This window comes from Natator depressus, chromosome 8 (genome assembly GCF_965152275.1).
Source record: "Natator depressus isolate rNatDep1 chromosome 8, rNatDep2.hap1, whole genome shotgun sequence".
NCBI classification, from domain to species: domain Eukaryota; kingdom Metazoa; phylum Chordata; order Testudines; family Cheloniidae; genus Natator; species Natator depressus.
In genome coordinates, this window is record NC_134241.1 from 7,438,747 (window position 1) to 7,451,318 (window position 12,572).

Genomic DNA, 12,572 nt, shown 5'->3' on the forward strand with positions numbered 1-12,572 from the left:
AAAAGTTATTGCACTGAAATCCATTGTTTAAAGGCAGCCCGGGTGAGTCCATCTGCAGGTCAAGGGCAAGGAGCTGGAATGACCTTTTATTTTGAATGTTGCAGTCATACAATTTCAGCAGAGGTTTGCTTTGCTTCCTATACTTTGTACCCTCTTTAGGGTGGAGAGACAGGAGGGGTGGGGGAATCAAATCCTATTATATTTGCAACAACAGTAATACATACATAACATACACATAATATGAGTAAACCTGTCTACTCTGCAGACACTCCCTCTGATGTAGTATCAATGTAACGTGTGACCATGCATAGTTGTATAGACACTTGTATTTTCAGTCATTTAAAGCACACTATCAAGATTAAAATGATAGTGTAAAAAGTTGAGATTCTTTTCTATGTTATTGCCACCATCCATGATTATTAAAATTGACAGTTTTAAAAATCAATGTTTTCATCATATCTGCCATTTTTTACATTCTGCAACTTAGGTTGAGCAACGAAATGAGGTTGATCTGTTTCATTTTCGGTTCTGATGCACTAGCCCCATGCTGCAATGTTTGGGCTTCCACAATTGCAGTAGACAATTTCAATTTTTAAAACCCCTGGTTTAATTTCTGTACCTATTAGGTTTAGCAACACCCTCACTCTTTTTTTTTTAACTGAACCTAATTATTGAGACTAAGAGATTTGTTGTTATGCCATAAAAAATGACCGGTATCCTGCTAGTTTCATTTTTTTTACCACTCATTAGTTATTACAGATCATTCCTCTCTCATGAAAATAAAGTGTTTGACACAGAGCACTGGCATGGATTCTCTACTTGCTCATACATATGCACACCCCCAATCAAAATCATTGGCATACATGTGAATCAAGTAATGCTTCCTTTACATGCCAATATGTTAAGCTGGTACCAGTTGTTACCACAGCAGCATTGAACGTTTCGGCGAAGTGGCCTTTGATGCAAGTAGGATAACAGGGGTTGCGTGTGAATGGATAAGTGTGTTTGTGTGCGAGTGTAAGTGGATGTTGTGTGTGTGTGTGTCTCTCTCTCTCTCTCTCTCTCTGTGTTACACAGGAGTGTTTGTGGGTTTTTTAAAATCACTTTATTTGAGTCCTGTCTCTGACAGTTCAGTTATATATTAAACCAGTTAGAACACTGCTTTTTTTTCCCCCTCTCCTCCTATAGTACTTGTTAAACTTTGTCATTAAGAGTTTTGTTGTAATATCTAAATGTGAAATAAAATAAAGTCATAACTTTCACCTGCTTTCTGTCATTTCTGAAGTTACATAGCTTCGGCAGCTACAGAGATGCTGGTCCTTGCTAAGTCGCATGACTGTGGTCTTCGCAGAAAACTCAAGGTTGAATCCAAACCTTGTTTGCAGTCTAACTCAGATCAATTAACATGTTTTGGTTTTATTATTTCACATTTGTGTCTCTTTGCATTTCCTCCTTTCAGGCAGGAAACAGCTGTTCTTGTGGCATTTCCAGGATGAAAGTTAGTCTTTTCTCATGAGATCCTTGGATAAAGCCGGATACGCTTTGGATAAGTATGTTTATCTGAACCAGTGACCTGAAAACTAAGAGCTTCACTCAGCAAGACCCTTAAAATACTGACCAGATACCTTGGTGGGGCTTGGGAGGGCTCAAGCTTCAGTCCCCCTTCCTCGGGTCATGGAGTAATTTTTGTTGTCAGAGGGGGGTTGCAGTGCAATGAAGTTTGAGAATTGCTGAGCCAGTGGCACCGAAAAGTGGGGGGGCCTGTCCTGTCCGCCCTTCACTGGGGTGGACCCCGCCCCTTCCCCTCCTCCTTGCCACGGCCAGGCCAGCTTGGAGCCCAGCTGGAGAGCCCGGGTAGCTGTGAGGAGCCGTGGCACGGACCCTCCACCTGCCCTGGTTGGGGGGCCCGAGCAGTCCCCGGCACGTGTCCCTGCCCCCAGGGCCCTCCGCCCAGGGCAGGTGGAGGGTCTGTGCTGTAGCTCCCCACAGCTGCCCGCCCAGCTCTTACTATAGCCAGGCTGTGGCTCTGAGGCACCTCCCCGGGCTGGAGCTGGGTCGGGGAGAGCCACACAGGCAGCTGTGAGGAGCCTGGGTCCCTCCACCTGCCCTGAGCAGGGGTTCCGGGGGGGTGGGCAGGGAGCTGCTTTTGGCCCCACAACAGGCAGGAAGGGGGTGGGCTCCCCGGCCCTGCTCTGGCTTACGGCTTGGCTGGGGTTGGGGCTTTGGGGGAGCACCACTTTTGGGAAGGCTCCGACGCCCTTGGGCTGAGCTAGAAGGATGTACGAATGGCCTCCTCCAAATATGGTGATGCTCTGAGATTGGCTGGCAAAAGTCAAAGCGAGCCCCAAAGCACCCTGTCAGAAACACCCTACTGTAGGTGAGCTCTCCTGACCTCATGATCAAGAGTCTCAAGACCCCTCCAGCTCCATTTTTGCTCCCTGTGAATCCCACCCCCTGTCATACCCCTTTCCGCTGTGCGCTGCTACCTGTTGTCTGAGCTCCACTTAGCTGCCCTCAGAAGTAGGTGAGAATTTTTTTCTTCTCCAGTACTCCCCTAGGTGGTGCTGTAGCTCTAACAGTGTCCTCTACAGGATGGGAAACGGCTCAGGGGCAGGTGAGGCACTGCAGGTTGGAAGCCAGTTTTGTGGAGGGGTGCACAGGAGACAGAGAGAGAAAAGGGTGGAGGTGGAGGAAACTTTTGACAAAGAACGTTTGTACCATAAAAAGTAAAGACCAGGACGAAATGTAGGCCTCTTGCACTGGGGTAGAGGAAGGATGTTCTTTTACGGAAATTTTCAGCAGCTCTTTCACTGGGGAAATTTGTGCAGTTAAGAAAAAGTATGAACGTTTCCTGAAAATACATATCCTTTAATGCCAGCCGAACCCTGGCAGCCTCCTCTGTTTAACCACAATAGGGTGAGCTTGCAAAATCTCTGAATCTGTGGAAAAAAACAGGCCCTCAGAGTACATCTACATTGCAAAAAAAATAAAATAAAATAAAAATAAACCTGAGGCACAAATTCTGAGAGTCCAGGTCAATTGGTTCTGGCTTGCACTATGGGGCTAAAAATTGAAATGTAGACGTTCTACCTCAGCCTGGAGCCCAGGCTCTGAGACCCCACCCCTTTCAGCCTGAGCCAGAATGTCTACACTGCACTTTTTAGTCCCACAAACCAAGCCCCGTGAGCCTGAGTCAGCTGACCCAGACCAGCCATGGCCATGCCGCAGGTCTTTTACTGCAGCGTAGACAAACCCTCAGATGCTGGACAGCAGATAAAGATGATGTTGCGACAGCCCAGTTCAGCAAAACTCTCTGCAGCTCTTCAAGTAGCTGCTTCTCGTGGGGAGTAAGAGGGAAAGTACACTCATCAGTGCTGGCTCTCCAGGCATAGAAGGGGTACAATTCACAACTGCCTTGCCTCTTGGGTTTAATGCTTCGTTGCAGCTGTGCTGTCCTTGACACAAAAACAGGGTGAAAGAGAACAAGTATGGCTTTAAAGTACCTTTCCCTTTTTCTCAGGTTGGCCAGGGGCCTGCTCAGTCCCCTTTGTAATTAATGCCTTAAGACTGCTCTACTTTAAATTTGACTACCTAGAGCCCTAAGGTCATGCCCCATTTTTCCTAACTAGGCCCTCAATGCTTGTGGCTACAGGGGGTGTGACAGAGAGGCATTATGCCAGCTGTATGCTACCTAGAGGTTTGCCCTACCTAGGCAAATTCTCCAGTGGCCAGGTCCGCTGGAGTGGTGTAAAAGGGTTGAAACACAAGAGAAAAGGTGGTCCCTTGTGCAGTCATTCACACCTGTGCAAAGTGATTTACCATTCTGATTTGGTGGTGATGTACACCTACTTTGCACAGGTGCTACTGACGATATAAGATGCAAGGTGAAGGTGCTCAAGAATGAGGCCCACAATATGCAGCAGACATGGAAGAGATGATGGAATGTAGCACCCACAAGGAGATTCATGAATTGGGAAGTACTAAATGGAAATAAAAGTAACACATAGAAGAGGGGCAGAGGGAAAAGGCAGAATTCTCAAGTGAAATTTAGAGGCAGTATAGTCTAGTGTGGTTAGAGCAGGGGACTGGGAGTTAGGACACCTGTGTTCTATTCCCAGCTCTCATACTTGCTGTGTGACCCTGGGCAGCTTATGTCCCAGTGACTTGGTTTACCTAGCTGTAAAATAGAGAGAATTCTTATTTCATCCCCAGGAGAGTTGTGAGGAATAATTGATGCTTATGAAGTGCTTTGAGACCCTTGGAAGAATGGAAGCATAGTCATAACAACTAATACTTATACCTTCAAAGTGCTGGATCAGACATTAACCAAATAATCCTCACAACATTCCCTGTGAGGTTGCTATTATTATCCCCACTTTACAGCTGAGGAAACTGAAATACAGAAGGGAAGTGGATGTCCCAACATCGCACATCAAGACCCAGGGTGAGAAATTAGCATCTCCTGAGGTCCATCGCTGCGCACACACCTCCAGACCAGGCTCTCTACAGAAATGCAAAAACCTGCTATTACATGCTTTACCCCTATTCATCCCTGCCTTGCAGCTCCTTCCAGCTGGCAGAAAGGCTCTACAGAGCAGGTGTCAGGGACCACCTAGGAATGCCTCCAGCACAGCCAGTTCCATCAGCACCATGCTGCCTTCACAAGAGCCCTTGGGCTCGGGGGCATTCTGGGGCAGGGATGGACTGGAGGAAGCAGACTGGGAGCAGGAGTGTGTGGCAGGGCATTTGCCCCAGAAATTCTGTGCCCCTACAAAGCCGCATAGGGGCCATTGAAGCAGGGACACAAATTAGCACAGCCTGGCAAGCTGCCCAAACTCGCATTGTGGGCCACCCCAGCCCCTGCTGCCACTGAACAGGGGAGAAGGAAACTGCTTCTCCTCTGTCCTGGGGCTGGTGCCTGCACCAGTGCCAAGATGAATCCAGCTGTTTATGAGGACTGCTCTGGGAAAAGGAGTATTTCAACAGTAAAAGTGCTAACTCTGAGTTTGCTTTAAACACCACAGAGCTGCTGGCCCATAAAATTAAACTACCATCTGTATTCCAAGCGTGATGAGACAGGGTTCTGGAACATTACCTATGAAGGCATTATTGAAATATAAGCATTTGTCATTACTTTTGCCTTGTGGTCCCTCCCCCTTGTATACAGGATGAAAGGTTTTGTAAAATGCTTAGAGGCCATTAGTGAAATCATTGTGGTTCTTCACCCAGCATTTCCCAAGCAGGAGAGGGGAAAAAAATATGATGTGAAAGCAGAACATTCCACTGCTGCTTCAAAGACATTTCCTGCATTGTATTGACATTTCTACAGAGCTTTTCATAAACGGCATCTCAGAGGATTTTACAACTCCACAAGTTACATGCCTTTAGTGGGCCTCGTGGGCCAATTTGTGCTCTCAGAGGCACACATGTGATTCCCACTTCTTCGTTGGAAGTTACACGGACATTTCCAAGGACAGAATTTAACTGCCTGGTTACAGGTAAATGAAAATACAGAAAGTTCTTTCTCTTTGCTAGCTCACATGCATCTGTGACCAGGTGCATCACAACAGTTATAGAGTGGAGCAGTTTAACCACAATATTTAAGGTTAATCACTACCCTTATCTTGAGGCCTTCCACAGCTGTTGGTAAAGTCATCAGGGAGTGCATATTGCAAAAGAACATCAGCACAATTATTTGCTCAGGAATTCAGAAAGTATTCTCAACAAAGGTCCTATGAAGACTTAAATACTTGATTACTAGTTTTCCTTCCCATAAATAAGTTTCAAATACTTGCTTATGTGAGGCCTGGAAGGGTTTTTTTTTTTTTTTTTTTTTGGTGCTTTATTTTTGATTATTCCTATGGCCATGCACAGACCCAGATCCTTGGAACTTCTATGATGTTATTTAAATGAAGAAATCTAATATTAATATTTATTTAACTCAGTAACATCTGGGTAGTTGTAAATTTTTTCATTTTACTACAGAAAACAAAAGCCTACTCATGCTGGAATGGACAAATATCCTGGCCAAATTCCAAATCAGGTTGTTACACCGTAGTGAAAAACTTACTTAAATTCTCTTTCTAGTTTCAATTGGCCAAATTATTTTTTACTTTCCCACATCACCCCTCCTTCCTCCCATGCATACAACACATTTTTTCCATTTTAGACGTGTGCTTTTAATCATGCTCACTGATTGGCTTGGTACTCAGCAGAGCTCTGGATCTTAGAGGTAAAAAAGCTAAAAGAATAAGGGAGACGCTTTAGGCACAGCATTTGTCCTTATGTCTAAATCCCTGAATCAGAAAACTGAGTTTGTAGAGTCAAATATTTCTTCACTGTATTAACTGTACAGTATCTAAAATGGCCCAGCCATTGTATTTAGGGCTCTTAATAGTCTATTGAATTCTAGTTTATGTCCTAGAGGCACTGACAGGGTTTCTGAGGAAGAATGTCAGCAGTTGTGTTTTGCAAATCCTTTTGTTAAGAAAATTGAGCCTGTCAAAGATCAGATGCCGCTTCAGCTCAAAGTCTTGAGAGTCTAACCTGAGGATGTTGTTATGTCCTTCTGATTTTCCTTTCAGTACATTTAAGGCAGAGGAGGCAGTCTTGGAGACAGAGGGGCAAGATCCTGCTCATACATATGACACCATGAACCCTGACTGACCCTGGTGAGTCACTGAAGTAACGGAGAGCAGGCTCTGATCCTGTTGTCCAGAGACTATCCCCATGTGGTCCCAACCAGAAGAGACCTATCTCTATGGGCGAAGAGCAGTTCTCTACCCAGGCCTATTCTCTCCCAGGCCCATTGACAAAGAGACCCATTACACCTCCCTCCCTTAGGTCTTGCTCAGCTTTGCCACCCCTGCTCCACCTCCGAGGCATCAGAAGGTGCAGCTCCCAGCACTTCCCAGCTGGGAGGGAGCCACTGCAACCCCTCAAAGGAAGTAGCTAGGAGGACTCTCGTAGGAGGCACCCCTTTCTCCCCAGCTCCTCCACTCCCTCCAGCATGGGGTGCAGCAGTCTGCTGCTAGCTCCACCCCTTTTCCTGACTGGCCCCGCCCTGCCCCACCTCCAGGCACCTCCCCTCAGTGTAATAGCCATCCCCTTTCTAGGTAGCCTCGCCCCCCGGTGGGTGTGACTCCCTGCAGAACCGCCCTCTCTCCCTGTTAACCACGCCCCCACGTGGGTGTGACTCTCCAGAGCCCCGCCTCCCCCTCATGGCGATGGGCGGGGGCGGGGCGTAGTGCGCTTGCGCAGCAGTCGGGGAAGCAGGAGCTGGCTGTTGTCGGGGTCCGCGCGCCGGGCGCGGGCTTTGCCTGAGGAGCGGGTCGGGTCGGCGCCTCTCGGAGTCCCGGCCCGGGGAGGGAGCTGCGGAGCCGGGCATGGAGCGGTAGCCGTCAGCGGGAGCGGCCGGGCCGGAGGGGGCAGCCCCCGCGGCACTGAGCGGATCCTTGCCCGCGGGGGAGGCTGCGAGTCTGAGGGGGGCGTCCTGAAGCGAGGGGGGAGGGGCTGAGAGCGCCCGACGGAGTCCGGAGCGCGCGGGGAGGAGACCTGCAGCCCCGGCGGGCGCCCCTCGCGCTGGCCGGCGCCCGCTCCGCGCCCAGCCCGGTGACCCGCAGCGGGGGGCCGCGAGCCGCCGCCGCCGCCGCATCCCCCCAGCCCGGCTGCCGCACGCTCCCCGGAGCCGCGCGGGCACAGCGCGGGACTCTCCGCCGGGGGCTGCCTCGAGCCGCGCCGGCCCTGCGCTGACCCCCAGGGGCCGGGCCGTGGCGGGATGCGCAGGAGCCGCCCGAGGCTGTGAGCCCAAGTTCGGGGGTGGGGCGGGGCCCTTCGTCGGTAGCTCACCGGGGCCACCTGCACTGCCACTGGCCCGTAGATGGACTGCCTGGGGCCCGAGGGCTTCCCTGCCTCCGCCGGCGCGGTGAGCCCGCGGCGCCTGTCTGGGCGTGGGGGAATAACCACGCGCGCTGCGCTCGAGGCGGCGCCTTGGCCTGGGAAGACTCTTTAAAGCTGCATCTGGGCTCGTTCGACTTCGGATGAAGATGATGATCGCGAAGTGGACTTCACAGTATTGGAACCGTCTCTCTTCCTTGCCCGTCTGGGTCCTGGTTAACTGCTGTGTCTTGCTGGCTAGCGCGGATAATACCAGTCAGGCATATTACACAGCCCTCATCAACGTGACTGTATTGAACCCCGACCGAGTCAGCCCTACGTTACTAAGGATCGATCGTGGACGCTACGGGCAGGATTCCCCCAAAGTGGAGGTCAAAGGCCTGCTTCTGGCACCAGTGCCTATCAACGGAGGTAAATATCGTTGACCACCACTTTTCCTTTCTTGTGAACGGAGAGGCTCTACCTTGAAAGTATCCTAGATCTTTTTCTGGGTTTTCGATGTATGCTTGATTATTGAGTAAGATTATGTTGGGGAGCGCGCACAAAATAAGCACAGCTACTAACAAAATAAACGTGGCTGACGCTTTTTTGTGCTGTGGTGACTAGTAAACTATCTAATCTGATCGCAGAGTAAATCATTCACTTGCTATCTGGTATCTTGTTGACAGAGCAGTTATCTGTGTGTAAGGCTTGCAGATTTTCATTGTTAGCTCTGGCAAAGAAGAGGAGGGAGGACTTTCCCTTGCTAGAATATTCATCATCTGTTTCTGAGTGTGCGCTAGTACTGAGCAGTTGTACAGGGTTCAGCAAGTGTTAAGTCATGTCGAGACTCATGCATTCTTTCTGAATTAATGGCAGTGTTAGATATTAGGTATTAGTGCATTAAACAAAGTAATGTAGCAAAATCTCCAATGTCAAAATTGCTACAAACAGTTTCATCTCAGAGCTTCCATACTAGTTATTTATCAGGAGAATTTGATGTGTCTAACTGTATAAAACCATTTGATAACATAGTCAGTTGTACACTTAACCTTATTTCAATGTATTTGCAGTTACAGGATGGTTGACGTCAACAAGCTTGCATCCTGGTGTGTTTCAGACACCCACAGTATGCTTGCATCTGATACAAGCAATACACGACATATGTGTCTCTGTGTAATTACACCTTACCCAGATTTCATCCTTTATTAATGTGTGCACTGTTTTTGTAACTAGTGATATTAGCATTTTAAATAAAATGTGAATGTAATAGCTTTAACTTTTTTGTTGGTTACATTCTGATAAATAAAATGTGAGATTCTTAGAGAGAATATTAACCTATTCATGTTCTTTTAATGATACTAATCCTTGTCAAGGCTGGAACGAAAGCCATTAAGTAGGAATACTTAAGCAAGTCAAAACAGTAAAATTTTTAAATGGTATCTCTTGAATTAAATGATGTATCACAGGGTGTTTGCAGGCTGCTACCTTTCTTGGGTGATGGACTTATTTGATGGATCATATCTGGTTCCTAGCATGTTTTCTGGATGCTGAACTTCTAGAGAGAGAGGAATATAAAATAATCTTCTAGTGCTTGTACTGTAAACCCAGAAATTAATATGTAGTATTTTGGGGGGGGGGGGAGAACGGAACCTAAAATATACATTTTTAAAAGAAATGAAAAAATCTTTTGAATTGTCATAATTATCTGTCACAAATCCTAACGTCACAATGTTATGTTTTTATGCTGAAGGCCACTTATAGGATTTGCCTTGAGTAGGCTAAAATATGAGTAGATTTTTTTGTGTTTTGGGATGTGGTAACTAATATATTTTAAAAGACTAGTGTAATGTCAAGGCAGGTTGTATTTTAGCACGTACTAGCTGGTCTAGTTGAAGCCCTGAGCTTCACTAGAGTTTTTAGAAGTGTTACTTAGAACATGCTAGAATACCACATTCTGAAAAACGCTTTTTTTTTATCATAGTCAAAATAAAACCATAGATTGATTTGATTTGTTCCTGAAGGGCACTTGGGAGGGACGGATTTGGAATTCAAATAAAGGCCCTCCAGTGGTGGTTGACTTCTCTATTCTCTCCCATTCTTCCCCCCTCCCCCCCCGCCCTGAAAGCATCTTAATTTCGTGTCAAGTTATCTTGGTGAAATGAAAAGGAGTACTTGTGGCACCTTAGAGACTATCCAATTTATTTGAGCATGAGCTTTCGTGAGCTACAGCTCACTTCAAAGCTCATGCTCAAATAAATTGGTTAGTCTCTAAGGTGCCACAAGTACTCCTTTTCTTTTTGCGAATACAGACTAACACGGCTGTTACTCTGAAACTTGGTGAAATGGAAGGAGATGTAAAACAATGTCTTATAGGTGGTATTGTATCTTTTTAACATATATTGTTTTTAGTATATAAAAGAGTCTGACATCTGGATTTCCTTTACAGCAAAGTGCTGCATCTTTTATCAATAAAAATTATTGATGAAACAATCCTTAATTCTATTTTAGCAATCTTTTTTGCATTCTTTTCTGGTAGTCCTCTCCAAAGAGTTAATGAAAGCATTTGTCAAAGGATGATAGTATTTTCACTGGAATAACAAGAGAAAAGCTTAAATAAAACCTTAGCATGTCCATGAAACAGCCTTAAAAGTATAACATGACAAATAATTTCAACTAGGTAGCGTGGTGAATCATGAAATTGCAGACCTGAATTATTTCAGTTCTGACATGCTGTAATTATTAATGTTTGATATTTCATCAGTTGCTGAACAGGCTCAGTTCTGTCCTTCAGCTTGTCAAGAGAAGCCTATAAAGGTAGACCTAACTGTCTTCCACTGTTCCTTTAATCTCTTTTATGAAGTGCTTTACACTGCTCTGTTAAAACCTTGCATATTTTGCTTTATTTGTGCAAAGGCACATTTTCCACAGGTAAAAATAATAGGATTGCACTATTCATTTAGAGTAGAGAAGATTAAAATATTTATTTCACAAGCTGTAACTAACATACCAATTTGCACGCTTATAAATAGTCTTTAGGGTTCTGTTTTATCTTGGTAGTATTGCTGTATTTGATAAGTGAGCCTTAATGCCTTCCTGCTACTAGCAGTTGCCCTAATACCTTGATCATTGTCTGTTTAACTTCGTGCAAGAGTTTGTTTAGAAGGTAATAATAGCTCTTAAACCAGAATAAATAGTGCATCCTTTGCTGAACTAGGACTGTAATCTTGTCTATACATCAACTCTTTACCTGTCACTTAGGCTGAGCAGAAAAGACCTTATATTTGTGATATTTATATATGCAGATTTACTGATAGTGAAGTTAGGGCTTGGTAGCAGCCCACTCAGTCACTGTCTTACATGGAATTTTCATGAACCTGAGTGCTCAGCATAATGACTTTGCTTATGCGTATACTGAGAGCATCCCTGTGTTGAGGACCTGAAATGCCTCTCTTTGTGTGCAAATGTTACTTCAGTGCACTGTAGTCTCATTGCATATAGAGAAGTAAATTTCTTTCACATATAGTGGCATTAGGACCAATCCTGAAGATACTTAACTGCCATAATGGGACTCCTCATGGTAGTTTTTATGACTTGGCTCTTTGTTTACTCAATATTTTTATATGCTATTAAAACAAATTTTTTAAGATGCTGTAGTCCCATGCAATTATGTGGTGGTCTTCCCAGACGTTAAAGATGTGGTTGCATCATTTTGCAATTTTTTTAAACTTGTGCATTTTTCCCTTCTTTTCTGTCCACATACGTAGCTGAAATACTTCCGGTTTATTACTCTGTCCTGTTAGTACGCACATTAAGACAACTTGATTTCTCTCTGCTTTGTTAAAACTTTTGTGTGAATTTGATATCTGGTTTTAAAAGCTGTATTCCACCCAAATAAACTTTACTTGATTAGATGGTAATTCACAAAAGTGATTCTGTGAATGTAAATTGCTAGTGTAACTTGAATGGATGGCATGTCACAGTTACCCTAAAATGGAAATACAACATAAATATATGTATACTTTTGTAAGAATGTTAATATAAAGGCTGAATATCTCTTGTGTTCTCCACTTACATGTGTTTTGGGTCCTTTTCTCATTGTCCCAAGAACTATATATTTTTTTATTTTAAATTACTCAAAGCCAAGTACTTAATTTTTATCATGAGAATATGCAACTTCTAAATATAGAGATGATCATAAAATAGGTACTGATGGGAAACCACAGATTCCTTTATGACATCAATACTGAATAATTATGATGGAAGAATTCTTTTATAGGTCTGTTACCAGCTTCTCTAGGACTATAGGTGCAGTTGGTATTTGACATTTTAAAGATTATGCTGATACTTTAAATGAGCAAAACTGACTCCTTATTTCAATATCTGTAAGACTGACAGTATAGTTTTCTAATAGATCTAATATCTGCAAAGATTTTTGTAATGATCCCAGTGATCATTAGTGTGTTTAGAGTGGATTCTTATTGCTTGCTCTACCTTTGAAAGTTTCTCTGGAAGATGTTGGGTTTTTTAAAAAAACAAGTATTTTATAGAGTATATATTTTTTCACAGTGAAAAATCTTGGGAATTGGGAACCTGTAGTGGTCAATATTAACCCATGATCGTGTGTGTGTGTGCGCAATCCAGGGATTTAAAACAAGTTTATAAAATAAACCAAGGAATTTAAACGTAGGAATTTG

General features: G+C 44.8%; 1 protein-coding gene across 2 annotated transcripts in view; it reads left to right on the forward strand.

Moving 5' to 3' along the window:
- Positions 1–7,721: 7,721 nt before the first annotated feature.
- The window catches only part of RNF130 (ring finger protein 130), a 90,055-nt gene continuing 85,204 nt past the window's right edge, over positions 7,722–12,572 (forward strand). Inside the window, exon 1 of one of the 2 annotated variants that reach the window (XM_074960351.1) lies at positions 7,722–8,307. In XM_074960351.1, the coding sequence (XP_074816452.1) occupies positions 8,040–8,307 (268 nt within the window). In that variant the 5' untranslated portion in view covers positions 7,722–8,039. The remainder of the gene's footprint in view (positions 8,308–12,572) is intronic. The other variant, XM_074960350.1, reaches the window with a different exon arrangement.